This window comes from Ricinus communis, chromosome 9, assembly GCF_019578655.1.
Source record: "Ricinus communis isolate WT05 ecotype wild-type chromosome 9, ASM1957865v1, whole genome shotgun sequence".
Lineage (NCBI taxonomy): Eukaryota > Viridiplantae > Streptophyta > Magnoliopsida > Malpighiales > Euphorbiaceae > Ricinus > Ricinus communis.
This window is the reverse complement of record NC_063264.1, coordinates 345958-359417: the sequence shown is the minus strand read 5'-3', so window position 1 is coordinate 359417 and position 13460 is coordinate 345958. Positions and strand designations below refer to the sequence as shown.

Sequence of the window (13460 nt, the reverse complement as noted above, 5' to 3'; positions counted from 1 at the left end):
CAATGCTCAATCGTTCATTTTTATCCAGTCTGTTAGGGCTACCCGATTACCTCAGCTTTCTCTCTGCGTCAGATACATTTTTCCTCAGTTAAACAAACAAATTTATCATCAACCTCCACTTCTCTTTAAAATTAAAGTCCACCTCTCGTCACTTTCTCTTATAAACTCTGCTCTATTCTCATCAACCAATTTTTTCTATGATAAGAACCAGAATACCATATTATCTTCACAGAAAAATAATAGTAATTAAACAGGACGGAAATTTCTAGGGTCATCCCCACTCTGTAACAGAAACCATATTAATGGCTTGTTAGCCATGGAAAGGACAACAATGAGTATTCCACTCCACCTCTGCTCTTTCAATTGTTCCAAAGGTTACTACTAATTATTCATCCTCGAGTAAAAAGCCAAGTATCAGACGCATTTAGGATCTCCAAATCAATATCAACTATTAAAATAACAGACTGCATTCGAAGCAGCTACTTGATACAACCCTATTTGCCTCATTTCCTTGAAAACGTTCAAGTTCAAATCTTAATACATTATAGACTAAACTGAGTTCACTGGTCACTTATACACGTTTTGGTGGATTGTACTGCACACGTTCTTCTTCACATAATGCCTGCAAAGAATGGCCAATCGACATGCAAATCAGATCATGCACGTAAAAGCCTCAACGTACAATCAAATAAACATATACATGGAAAAATAATTATAATCATAAAAGATAAAATCAAATGCTCACTATCAATTTCTTGTCCCGTTGTGCCTATTTAATTTATGATTCTCTTGCGTAAAATGCAACCATTTTAAAACGCATTAAGTTATCAGGCAAAAGCAAAATTAACCATGTCATGTAAAACCAATTCCTCACAAATCATTTCACAACAAAAAGAAAAAAGAAATTCAACAACTGAATGAGGTTAAGACCCAAACTATGTGGTCTAAACAAATGTGTTCTGAAATCAGCACTAGTTTCGCATTGATTCTCTCAAGTCTCAATTTTTTTATTTCTTAATCCCATTTCAATATGTTTACACAGCACAAAGAAGCCACTGTGCAATCTCTAAATTTTAATAAATATAAGCAGCAGACAACACAGGAGTATTAATACCATAAAATGTCAGATATTATTAGAATCATTCCATCTTTCTACCGAAAGACAGTATATTAGTAGCTGCTAGTATCATTCCAGCTTTTCCAGAAACAGGTATTACCTATTAACATCATTCCCTCCTTTCCCATAAACAAGTATAGTTATACCTATATGGTTGGCTATGATTATGTCATATAAACCTCAACATGTTCACAGGCAGGTGAAATGTGGAGATGAACATTACGCTTAGCATGCAACATTAATACAAGTGGAAATGATTACCAAAAGCTAAGTAAATGAAATAAAAAAAAATGCGGAAAAATTAATTTGAAATTAAAGAAGAAATATAATAAATTGCACTTGGTACAAAGACAAAAACCTGCAAGTCCTCTGGCAATGCCTCTGAGACAGCAAGAGTGTAACAACCAGGGACAAATCTTCCTGAGGAAGATTTAAAACAAGTATATGAACAGAGGGTTTTAATAGCCTGGTAAAGAAATTGTATATAGGCAGAGAGTATCAAGAGGGAGAACAACATTTCAGCGCTATAAACCAGTCCCTGATGGAGGTGTCAAAATATGCTATTGCATGTTTTCAGGTTGTCTGCATATCTTTGCTTATGTGCATTTATCTAGACATAACGAGGAAGAAATACTAATGAATACCAATAGCTGATGTGATAGAAAACAAATACGGATGAATTACAGGAAAATTATACCAAAGGAGGGAATAATATAGAATAATAGAATGAAAGTTGACCTATATGGGAGTAGACGCATCTTCGAACTATAAATTTTCAAATTGCAGCACTGGTAAGAAAATAGAACTTGCTAGATAACTACTAGTGCCAACTTCGAAAAGGAAATGTTCAGTCTTGCAACAATGTCTGTATCTGATAAAGTGAATCAGAACAAAGTAGTAAATAGAACATCCCTTCCTGCCAGAGTTTTAATATTTTCCAGGAATTCAAGTTTGATAAATAAAACAGAGATGAAACAGTGCTTCTAGCCCAGAGTATGACAATCCATGTATCACTCGACAAGAGGAAGAAGTAGAAAAGAGGAATAATAAGTAGGTTGATGCATATGAAAAGAAAGCGAAATAAAGACACTAACAGTGAAACTTACCAATTCTGAGCCAGCGAGCAGCCCAGCTTCTAGTTGGGTCCATGACAGAAATTATCCTGCTAGCAAAAACATTAATTAGAAAAAAAAAAAAAAAAGTAGTGGAAAGAATACATATATATACAGAACTACCTCAAATTGAGGTGAAAAAATTTCAATTTTTTAGGAAGAATTATAAAGTGGCAATCACACACACAATTGAAAAAAAGAAAAAAAAGAAAAGAAAAGAAAGAAATACCCATTGAAGTTAGGAGTAGTGCAATCGACGACACGCTCATGATCTTCATCCATCTTAAAGAAGGGGCAGTTCTCGCATCCCGACTCTCTAAACTGCAATTATACAAACCTCTTATAGTCTTATTGTTATTATTGTAATTATTATTTGAGAAAAAAGAAGTAGAGGATAAGAAAATAACATTAAGAAGAAGGGAAAATAAGACCTGATCGTAGGTTTTGACCAGACGGCAACGAAGACATGCCCTCAGTTCATGCCCAAAGCTCGTCGGAATTTGTGCCGGTACGCTTCCCATTGCTCTCTTCTTCTTCTTCTTCTTCTTCTCAAAGCTTGTAGAAATTGGAATTACCTTCCTTTTTTCTACCCAAAAACCCAATTTCAATCCCACTCTTGAACCATAGCATCACTAGTCGGAGTGTTTTTTCATGGTTGCTGCTGTTCATGGATCTCAATATTGGATCAAACGAGCAAATTGGATTAATTCCAGCGGGGCCTTTAATTCTTTCAAATTCTCCGAACGACGCTTCGGCCCAAGTTCGTCACAACTTTTTTTATTTCAATCAGAAAACAAATTGAAAAAATAATAAAAATACGCTTTTTTAATAAAAATACAGTATAAATATTTTTTATTGTATAAAAATAATAAAAAATTTATAGTTTTTGAATTTGTTAAATACGGTATTAATTTTTTAAAATTTATTTTGATAAAATAATTAAAAAATAAAAGAATAACAAAGCAACCGTTCACATCATTTTTTTTTTAAATAAAAAAAATATTTTTAAAAAATTATACAGTAAAATAATAATTTTTTTATTAATTTTTAAGATAGAGTTACCGAATAAATTTGCATTAGAAGAAAGGGCTTGGCCCGAAAAAGTACAAAAGGAATATAGCGGAATTTTAATAAAATATAATTGTTTTGAACTGTAAATAAAAGGCCCATTTAGGCCCATAGAAAGGAAATCTCTAATACACTAAGGCATGGTAAATTATATCTCGTACTAGATATATTGTTCATTATATATTCAGCGTGTAAAATACTACCGTTTTAAAAAATTAAATTTTAGGACACACGTATAAAAAAGTTTAATTCAAATATAATGCTCTATTTATTATTATTGATTTAAAATAAAATTGTGAATTTCTCTTAAGAGTTTGGTTTGATTTTGTCTTTTCTATTCTCGATTTTTTATTATTTAGAATTTCAAACTAAATTCCATAAGTTGTTATTCTTTTTTTTTTTTTGTTATGTTCTTCATTTTTTTTATCTCATACATATAGTATGCATATTTATAGATTTTAAGAACTTATTTTCAATGAGTCGAAATTCTTTATTTTTTCTTCATTCTTCAGACCTTCAACTCATATTTAACAAGTTTTAATATTTTCCTTTTTAAAATATGATAATAGTTTCATTGCTAAAAAATAATAAGTTCACTATGTAAGACATTGAGATTCATTATGTATGAATTATAGGTTAATCATTTTATCCATAATTTTTATAACAATTTTATTTTTGAATAGGTTCATTTTATAGCAAATTGAGGTTCATTATATATAAATAATAAGTTTGTTAATTATTCATAATTTTAATAATGAATTTATTTTTGAAATGGAATAAATTCATTTTGTAGCACATTGTAATTCATTATATATAAACTATAAGTTCATCATGTTGTTCATAATTTTAAAAATAAATTTTATTTTTGAATTGGAGTAGGTTCATTTTATAGTACAACTGAGCTTATATCATTAACAAATGAATATAAAAGCTTTATGTAAAGAATATATGCCATATGTGTATAAAAATAAATAAGTATTCATAGGCTATAATGAATGAGTTTATTATCTATAAACAACAAATTTATTAAAATATTACTTGACATTCATTATATATGAACTACAAGTTCATTATATATAAATTACAGATTCATTGTGTTATTTATAATTTTAAAAATAAATTTATTTTTGAAATAGAATAGTTTTATTTTGTAGTACAATGAATCTTATATTATTAATAAATAATATAAAAGTTTTACATGTTATATGTGCATAAAAATAATTCAGTATTCATGCATTTACAATGAATAAGTTCATTATCTACAAACAACAGGTTTATTAAAGTATCACTTGGAGGTCATTATATATGAACTACAGGTTTATCATGTTACTCGTAATTTTAAAAATAAAGTTATTTTTTTGAATGGAATATCTTATAGTACAATAAACCTTGTATCATCAACAAATGGATATAAAAGTTTTATGTAATGAACATACCATATTGCATAAAAATAAATCGGTATTCATGGGTTATTAATGAATAGATTCTTTATCTACAAACAACAAATTTATTAAGTATCACTTGAGATTCATCAAATATATAATAAAATTTTATAAATTTATTATTTATAAGTTATAATCAACCAGTTCATCATCTACTAGCAACAGGTTTATCAACGTATTACTTACGGTTTATCAAATATATAACAAAAATTCATTAATCATAGGTTATAATCAAAAAGTGCATCATACATACATAAGATGTTTTAAAGGAATATATTTTTTATACAAAATAAATAATATATTTGTCAATAATAAAATCTATATAAAATATTTATTTTTTAATTATAAATTTAAATTTCATAAAATTTAAACTATAGATTTTTTAATATTTTTATTATTATTTTTATAAATAATTTATGTGATTATATTGAAATGTCATTTTAAATAAACATTAATATGTTTACAAAATAATGAGATTTGCATAAACTTTAAACTTTAAAAGATTAAAATTGAAAGGTAACAAAATTATAAAGATTATAATTTTTTAATATTGGAGAAGATAGTTGTGTGACTGGTTAAAACAAAAAAAATTATATATTAATTTGTGACTAGTTGAAATAAAAAATTATGCATTAAGCTGATGATTTTTATTTTGACAAAAATCATCAATTAGACTCGATATTTTTAAAAAATATATAAATTGCACGTGTCAGTAGTCCCATATAATACTAAATATATCTATTCCACTCGGAAAATATCACTCTTAATTGTTTAACTTACGCGATGTGGGTGCTACACGTAGCCACTATATATACAATCTTAAAAGATTTAATTGCAAATTTAATCACTATTTTTCGTATTTTTTACAATTTTTAAATATAAAGTTTACAATTTTTACAATTCAAACTATCCATGTAATTTTCTATGAGAAGCTGTTGAGAAAAAGCTGATGTGTTAGTTAATTTTTTGTTCTGCCATATAGGATACACGTCAATCCCAAATTAAACTCTAAAATTAATACAAAATAGGGTGTTATTATTGTAATCCCTAAAATTAAAATTATAGTTGAATGAAAATAAAAAATCTTTCTCTTTTCTTTATCGTTGTACCGCAGAAAATAAAAAAGGAAAAAAAGAAAAACTGAAAAGCTCAAAGCATATATGGTGAAATTGCACGCACAGTGGTGATATTGTAAAAATCAAAGCCATTTTTTGTTGTTGTGGTTCCGACTTCGATTCCATTTATGAAAGCTACAACTATTGATAATTTGATCTTTGGTGGCTGAAAGCAAAGGTTTTGCGGTTGCAGACAGGTTTACCCAGGTGCTTTCTTTCGCTGCAACAGTGGTGAAAAACCAAAATCATCATCACATTTGCCTATGATTTTAATTTTCTGATTTTTTTTTTTTGTTTCAAAGCTTTCTCTCATCAGTCCAAGAGATCAGTTTATTTTTTTGAATGGGAAGAAGATCATATTTTAGATTAATTGATTTGGATGGGAGGAATGGAGATTTTAGATATGCGAGAGTGATAAATATTTAGATGAGAATAATAAAGACCTTTTGAGGGTTAGACGAAGAAGATACAGTTATAATACTTTAATTTTGAGAATTGATTTCTAAAGCAAAACTCTAGAGGACTATAGTTGTTCTCACGTGTCACTTATATGGCAATCTATTATGACATAAGTAGTAGTTGACCAAGTTTTACTTGACACATCAGCTTTTTGAATTGCAAAATTTAAAAAGTTAAAAATTAGATTAAAATGCTAAAAAATTTAGACCATCTAAAAATGATAGCAAGTCTTAAATAGTCTACTAAAGAGCCTCCACCGAGACTATCCCAAGTGCATCCATTTTCTTCTTCATATTAAGTCATAATTCTTTATTTCCTTTTCTTGTTTTCCCTTCTCAGCCAAATATGTGGCCTACAATTACAATGGCTATTGAAGTTGATGTGTATTTTGATAGTTGTAACTGATTTGGTTAGTTACTTATTTTTAAGAGAATGCTATCAGTACATTGGCTTTAAAGTAAATATGAGACAAATACGTAATAGATAGATTAGGAAGTTTAGCTAGATAAGATTCTTAGATTTGTTGTTAATCTGTTTTTCGTATTTCTGTTTATATGTACTGTATAAAAGACTAGTTGAAGGATCAATGAAATACAAGTTCTGGAACATAAACTTTACATGGTATCAGAGCCATTAGAACTCTGATTGGCTTCTAAAACTAAATATGAGTGAGGGCAAGAAAGTGTCACCATATACCTTGTCTTCAAATGACAATCCAGGAAACATCATAACCCAAGTGTAGCTGCGAGGGGATAAGAATGAGCTCGATCAATCAGAACTGCATTGCGAGTTAAGAAAAAATTTGGTTTCATTGATGGAACTCTCACTAAACTAGACGAAGATGATGATGAATTGGAAGCTTGGTGGACAGTGAACTCCATGCTTGTGTCATGGATCTTGAATATGATCGAGCCAACAGTGAGATCTACCATGACACACATGGAGATAGCCAAAGATCTCTGGGAAGATATTAAAGATTGTTTTTCGGTAAGTGATGGTGCACGAGTACAACAGTTAAAAGCAGAGCCTGCTAATTGTAGACAACAAGGTAGTTCACTTCTGAATTATTATGCTAGACTAAAACAGGTGTGGGAAGAATTGGTAAATTACAATGTGATTTCAATATGTTAGTATGGGGGCTGTAAATGTGATATTGCAGCTAAATTGATTAAGAAACGCGAGGAAGAAAAATTTCATCAGTTTCTGATGGGTTTGGATGATGAGCACTACTCCATTACCTAGTGTGAACAAGGCATATTAGCTGGTCTGTCAAGAAGAAAGAGTTAGAATACACATAAGCTTCAATAGGTGAGACTTATTTGGTGGTACTGGTGTATGTTAATGATCTCATTATTGGTGGGAATAATTCATATATGATTGTAAAATTTAAATCGTATTTAAGTAAGTGCTTCCATATGAAGGATTTGGGTGTTTTGAAATATTTTATGGGCATTGAAGTGGCACGGACTGCAGAAGGAATCTTTCTCTGCCAGCGAAAATATGTATTGGATATCGTTAATGAGACTGGAATTTTAGGTGCCAAGCCATCGAGATTTCCTATGGAGCAGAACCATCATCTTGCTTTGGCTAAGGGTGATTTGCTGGATGATCCAACAAAATATCGGTGATTGATAGGGCGATTGATTTACCTGAGTCTTACTCGTCTTGAGTTAACTTACAATGTTCATATTTTGGCTCAATTTATGCAACAACCCAGAAAGGAATATTGGGAAGCTGCATTACGTGTAGTTCGATATTTAAAGGAAAGTCCTGGGCAAGGTATTCTTCTTAAAGCTAACTGTAATCTAGAGCTCCAAGCATACTGCGACTCAGATTGGGGTGGATGTTCCCTGACTCGGCAGTCTCTTATCGGATACTTCATCTTTCTTGGAGGTTCTCCTATTTCTTAGAAGACTAAGAAAAAACATACGGTTCTCGATCTTCGGCTGAAGCAGAGTATCGCTCCATGGCTGCAACTGTTTGTGAAGTCAAATGGTTGAAAGGCTTGTTGCTGAATTTGGGCGTGTCGCATTGTGGACCTATGCCTTTGTTTTGTGACAGTCAAGCAGCGATGCATATTGCTGCTAACCCTGTTTTCCATGAGCGAACAAAACACATCAAAGTTGACTGTCATTTTATGCGAGATGAAATAAAGAATGGCGTAGTTGCTACATCTTATGTTTACAATGATGCTTAGTTAGCTGACATATTCACCAAAGCCTTAGGACGTGCACGGTTCGAATTTTTTCTTCACAAATTGGGCATTCGTAATCCTCATACTCCAACTTGAGGTAGGATATTGAAGCTGATGTGTATTCTGATAGTTGTAACTGATTTGGCTAGTTTGGTTGATTAGTTGTTACTTATCTTTAGGAGAATGCTAGCAGGACATTAATTTTAAAGTAAATATGAAACAAATACGTAACAGATAGATTAGGAAGTTTAGCTAGATAAAATTTTTAGATTTGTTGTTAATCTGTTTTTCGTATTTCTGTTTACAAGTACTGTATAAAAGACCAGCTGAATGATCAATGAAACACAAGTTCTGGAACACAAACTTTACAGTTGCAACAATTAAATCTAACAAGAAAACTCTTTGAATCGAAAGTGAACTTAAATAATCTCCCTCCATAATATCCTTGATTCAAAACCCACAAAGCTATTAAGCTTACTATAGCAATTGAAATCCAACTTTTTATTTTCTCTTTTGTTTTCCATTACTAAAAAGCTTTCCATCCAACAAAAGGAAAATGATAGTTTTCTTCTTTTAAATAGAGAAAGCAAAGAAGATGGCTTTTTTTTTTTTCTTTTAATGTAAACTTGATGTTTTTTCTTTAATCTTTATATAAGTTTTTTCTTTCTGCCTCAAAAATGGGGGCTGAAATAAGCTGAAAGTGGTAACTATTGACTCAAAGAAGTAAATTGAACTTTATCAATAGATTCAGGCGTCAAACTTGATCCTTATTATTGGTGTTGTACTATTTAAAATTTTAAATTAATACTTTTTGAAACAATAGTAATGCATCCATCCCCATGTGAGTTGTCTTATGTTGTGAATTTGCTAAAATTAAAAGTATTTATCCATAACCGCTGACCAAGGCGTTCCTCAAGGATCTGTCTCACTTTTCTATGATATATATATTATATATTATATATTATACACACAACCCCACCCACTTTTAACTCTTTCTTATAACCAAAACAAAAAAAAACAAAAGATCTGCAACTCGAGTAATCAGTACGTACTTACTTGTATATATAAATAGCTGAAAGTACTTAAAATCAAGAGATCAATGCATCCGCACAGCAGAAGCGAACCGAATACGAAAGAGTGCCAAGATGTCAAATTCCATACTACTAATCTTATTGTGCATTTTGGCTTACATTGTTAGATCCAAACCCCTCCCACCATCTATTCACTTCAGTACACCACTACAAGACGGTGCTTCTGCTATGATGTTTCAGACCCCTCCTATGGGGTATGTATATGTTTATGTACCTTTCTTTTTTTAGCAGTTCATAATTTAGCATGCATGCATTATCCCAGATTGTGTATATATATATGTGTGTATGTGTGTTACTGTGAGTAAAGTCTGTACTAACTCATCAATCCTTTATGCTGTTTTTAATTATTACTACAGTTGGAACAGCTGGAATCACTTTCACTGTGAAATAAATGAGACTGTGGTTAGAGAAACTGGTCAGTTCATTTGTATCCTTAATCTTAATTTGTCCAGTTGATTTTATCTATTCTCAAATACAAATTATGTACACCCTGCTTATAAATTAATATACGCATGAATAGCTGATGCACTCGTGTTAAGCGGGCTGGCCAGGCGGGGATACAAGTATGTTAATATAGGTAGGCATCTACACTTGCAGTAGTTACAGAATACAAAAAACCATATTACGTTAATTAGTATTATCTATATATATTTGAATTAGACCTATATACTATGAACAGATATTTGATTTAACTAATCTTCTATTTAACAGATGATTGCTGGGGTGCATATGATCGTGATTTTAAGGTTAGTCTTTTCTATATTCTAGACAGAGCTGCCCTCCAAGTCGCGGATTCAGAGGAAAAAAATATATCAATATACAATCTTCACAGATGCATATAAATATATATATATTTTATAGCTAAACTAAATTTGCAATTAACAAAAATATATATCAGGGAAATCTGGTGGCCAACCGGTCTACATTTCCATCCGGGATTAAAGCTCTTGCAGATTATGTTCACAGCAAGGGCCTTAAGATGGGAATCTATGCCGACTCTGGGTGAGATTTTCCACTAGGGCAGGAAAATATATATATATATATATTCTTGAAATTTGCTTTGCTACTACTTGACTAAAAAAACACCACTCTTCAAATATTAAAATTGTGATCCATATTGCGAAGACGTAAACTTTCTGAGTTATATATGTTCTCTATTATATACAAGGTATCGAACATGCAGTGGGAGAATGCCAGGCTCACTTGGATTGGAGGAGAAAGATGCAAAGACGTTTGCTTCCTGGGTATTAATATTAATGTTAATTAATTTGGAAGCATGCATGCATATTATAATATTAGAATTATAGCAATTTATCCCGATGAGATGCTTCCTCATGATCCGACTGAGGGAGAAGAGAGCAAAACTTTTGTATATTTAAGCAAGTATCATGAGCATCAAACTCATGTATCAAATTTTAAAATTCAGGGAATTGATTACCTGAAATATGATAACTGTTACAACGATGATACAAGACCAACAATAAGGTGGTTATTTTCTATTTAATTACAGAGTAGTATTTGTTTATGATTGTCTTTATGCCAGAATGAATTAATTCTTATTTACATTTCCAATTGACAGATACCTTGCCATGTCTCGTGCCTTGAAGAAAACTAAGCGTCCAATTTTTTTCTCTATGTGTGAATGGTAATGCTTAGGCTTTTTTTTTTTCTATATATTTCATTAGTCCGTAATTTACTTTTCATCTAATATGTATTAGTCTCTCTATCTCTGTTTTTCTTTTTTTGCTTGGCTTTCTGGTTTTGGTTTAAATAGGGGGGACATGCGTCCAGCTTTATGGGGAGCCAAACTTGCAAACAGTTGGAGAACTACTGATGACATTTCCGACTCATGGGAAAGGTTTAAAACTGTATATATACTCCAGTTCTGTTGCAATTTCTCTAACTACTGTTTCATCAATCCAAAACTATGATTGCATGGCTTAGCTAGTTCTAGCATACAAATGTAACAAATAACTACAAGTCTAGAAGTAAGTCTCATTAAGAATAAGACAGTTAATTCTAAATATATATTTAACCTTCAGACAGCTAATTCTAAATATCGTTTCAGCTAAAGAAGATTGATTGGTCATTAGTTCACTTTTCAGCTAAAGCGTTTTATATTCTTTTGCTTTGGTTTAGCATGCTAAAGATAGCTGACTTGAACGAAGTGTATGCTAATTATGCCAAACCTGGAGCTTGGAATGGTTAGTATATTATTATCTATTTTCATTTGGAATTCGTGAAATAAGCAACGATTCATTTCAGCTTTTTATATATGTTCTTATCTTTCTCCTTACTAATATATTAGTCTAAAAATTACTTGAACTGATCACACGCACACACATATGTATAGACAGCTTGAATTTAAAGAAATGAGGATTAAACATAGCTGGAATACTGAAATTGATAAGTGTATATATCTGAAAGTAATATTCAGAAATGAGCATGAGAACAATAGTTGATGATATTGTAAAAGAGCATTAATTGGAACATTCTCGAGCAGACCCGGACATGCTGGAAGTAGGCAATGGAGGGATGAAATACAGTGAATATGTGGTGCACTTTAGTATATGGGCCATCTCCAAGGTACGTATACATGATTCCTGCTTCACTATTATATGTATATATACCCTAAATCCCATACCTAAATATTTATACGAACTAGTGATTCAGCATTTGTTAACTAATTATAAATATTGTAGGCACCCCTCCTTTTAGGATGCGATATACGTCATATGAACTATGAAACCATGAAAATCATTGGTAATGAGGAGGTAATTGCGGTCAATCAAGGTAAGAACTAATATATATTAAGATATATGGCTTCTTAATGAAAATACAATTACTGAGGCTCAACTATCAATTTCTTATCAGATGTTTCTTTCTCCATTAACCTGTTGTTCTTATATATACATATATAGATCAGTTGGGAGTTCAGGCAAGAAAAGTTAGAATGGAAGGAGAAAGAGAGGTAATTACAAATGAAATAAACTTTGTATACTATCATATGCCATCTTGTGTGTGATTATTACCAAAATACATGTATGTCTTGTTGAAAATATATATATATATTCAGATATGGGCAGGACCGCTTTCAGGGAATAGAAAAGTAGTACTAATGGTGAACAGAAAGACATGGGGTTCCCCATTGACAGCCCACTGGGATGACATCGGGTTCAATTCTAACAATATTGTGGTCCAAGCTAGAGATCTTTGGGAGGTACATGAATTACTTCATTAAACCAACTCTTAACAATTTCTTTCCTTTAATTAATCAATTACTGAAATGGAAAATTTATTTTACGTTCACCAGCATCATACCCTGGAGAAACCATTCCAAGGAAACATGACAGCTTACATAAATCCACATTCCTGCAAGATGTATGTGTTGACGCCCATCTCGTCATCATAAATACACGTACCAGTGATTGACAGTTCAAGAGAGTGAGAAGGGAATATGCAACTTTTTTTTTTCTTTTCTCAGGAAAACATTACATTTGATTAGTTGATGGTCATTTGTTGTAACTCATACTGTCAGTGTACGACTCTATTGATCAATCCAATTGGATTTCGTAGTGATACATATATATCTTTTTTTCCATGGAAAATAGATTTCATGGTAATAGAGCACAAGTTTTCTATTATGGAGGTTTTCCATGCAGTTACATATTACTTTTCCAGCTTGGGAAATACCTGGCTATTCGAAATGGATTACCAAAATTCTGCATCTGAGTGGAAAGGGGCTATGGTGCTTTTGGTTAAACGAACCAGCTGGATGGAAAATGGTATATCTGGACTTGACTGAGTAAAGATCTCTCTTTTCATAATGCTATATCAAGTCGTCTCTAGCAGAGCTCAGACC

General features: G+C 31.4%; 2 protein-coding genes across 5 annotated transcripts; one reads left to right on the top strand and one right to left on the bottom strand.

The window, feature by feature from the left end:
• Positions 1-423: 423 nt before the first annotated feature.
• On the bottom strand, positions 424-2952 carry LOC8260755 (transcription elongation factor SPT4 homolog 2). Of its 3 annotated transcripts, none has more exons than XM_002513110.4 (5): positions 2661-2938; positions 2459-2550; positions 2224-2279; positions 1476-1537; positions 424-622 (listed from the first exon to the last, which is right to left on the bottom strand). In XM_002513110.4, exons 1-5 carry the CDS (start codon positions 2748-2750, stop codon positions 572-574), a joined length of 351 nt encoding a protein of 116 aa, XP_002513156.1. In that variant the 5' UTR covers positions 2751-2938; the 3' UTR covers positions 424-571. The 3 variants fall into 3 exon arrangements, 2 of the variants coding, with proteins under 2 accessions (XP_002513156.1, XP_048235520.1); XR_007217436.1 differs by lacking the exons at positions 424-622; positions 1476-1537 and adding exons at positions 1565-1727; positions 1856-1988 and having other exon boundaries at positions 2661-2952; XM_048379563.1 differs by lacking the exons at positions 424-622; positions 1476-1537 and adding an exon at positions 1560-1988 and having other exon boundaries at positions 2661-2952.
• Positions 2953-5670: 2718 nt separating this feature from the next.
• LOC8260754 (alpha-galactosidase 1) lies at positions 5671-13179 on the top strand. 2 transcript variants are annotated; one of them, XM_048379007.1, is made up of 16 exons: positions 5672-8604; positions 9706-9792; positions 9955-10013; positions 10119-10175; positions 10310-10344; positions 10497-10600; positions 10767-10842; positions 11025-11083; positions 11178-11243; positions 11373-11456; positions 11738-11802; positions 12102-12184; positions 12301-12391; positions 12520-12569; positions 12675-12818; positions 12912-13179. In XM_048379007.1, the coding sequence occupies exons 2-16, from the start codon at positions 9767-9769 to the stop codon at positions 13008-13010; spliced, it is 1098 nt and encodes a 365-aa protein (XP_048234964.1). In that variant the 5' UTR covers positions 5672-8604; positions 9706-9766; the 3' UTR covers positions 13011-13179. The 2 variants fall into 2 exon arrangements, with proteins under 2 accessions (XP_002513155.3, XP_048234964.1); XM_002513109.4 differs by having other exon boundaries at positions 5671-9792.
• The last annotated feature ends 281 nt before the right edge of the window (positions 13180-13460 follow it).

Coding starts and splice junctions, on each gene's coding strand:
- LOC8260755 (XM_002513110.4), bottom strand. CDS start 2,750: ATGGGAAGCGTACCGGCACAAATTCCGACGAGCTTTGGGCATGAACTG. Junction 2,280..2,458: donor ACTACTCCTAACTTCAATGG/GTATTTCTTTCT, acceptor TTTTGCTAGCAG/GATAATTTCTGTCATGGACC. Junction 1,538..2,223: donor TGCTCGCTGGCTCAGAATTG/GTAAGTTTCACT, acceptor AATCTTCCTCAG/GAAGATTTGTCCCTGGTTGT.
- LOC8260754 (XM_002513109.4), top strand. CDS start 9,653: ATGTCAAATTCCATACTACTAATCTTATTGTGCATTTTGGCTTACATT. Junction 9,793..9,954: donor TTTCAGACCCCTCCTATGGG/GTATGTATATGT, acceptor TTATTACTACAG/TTGGAACAGCTGGAATCACT. Junction 10,601..10,766: donor GGAATCTATGCCGACTCTGG/GTGAGATTTTCC, acceptor ATTATATACAAG/GTATCGAACATGCAGTGGGA.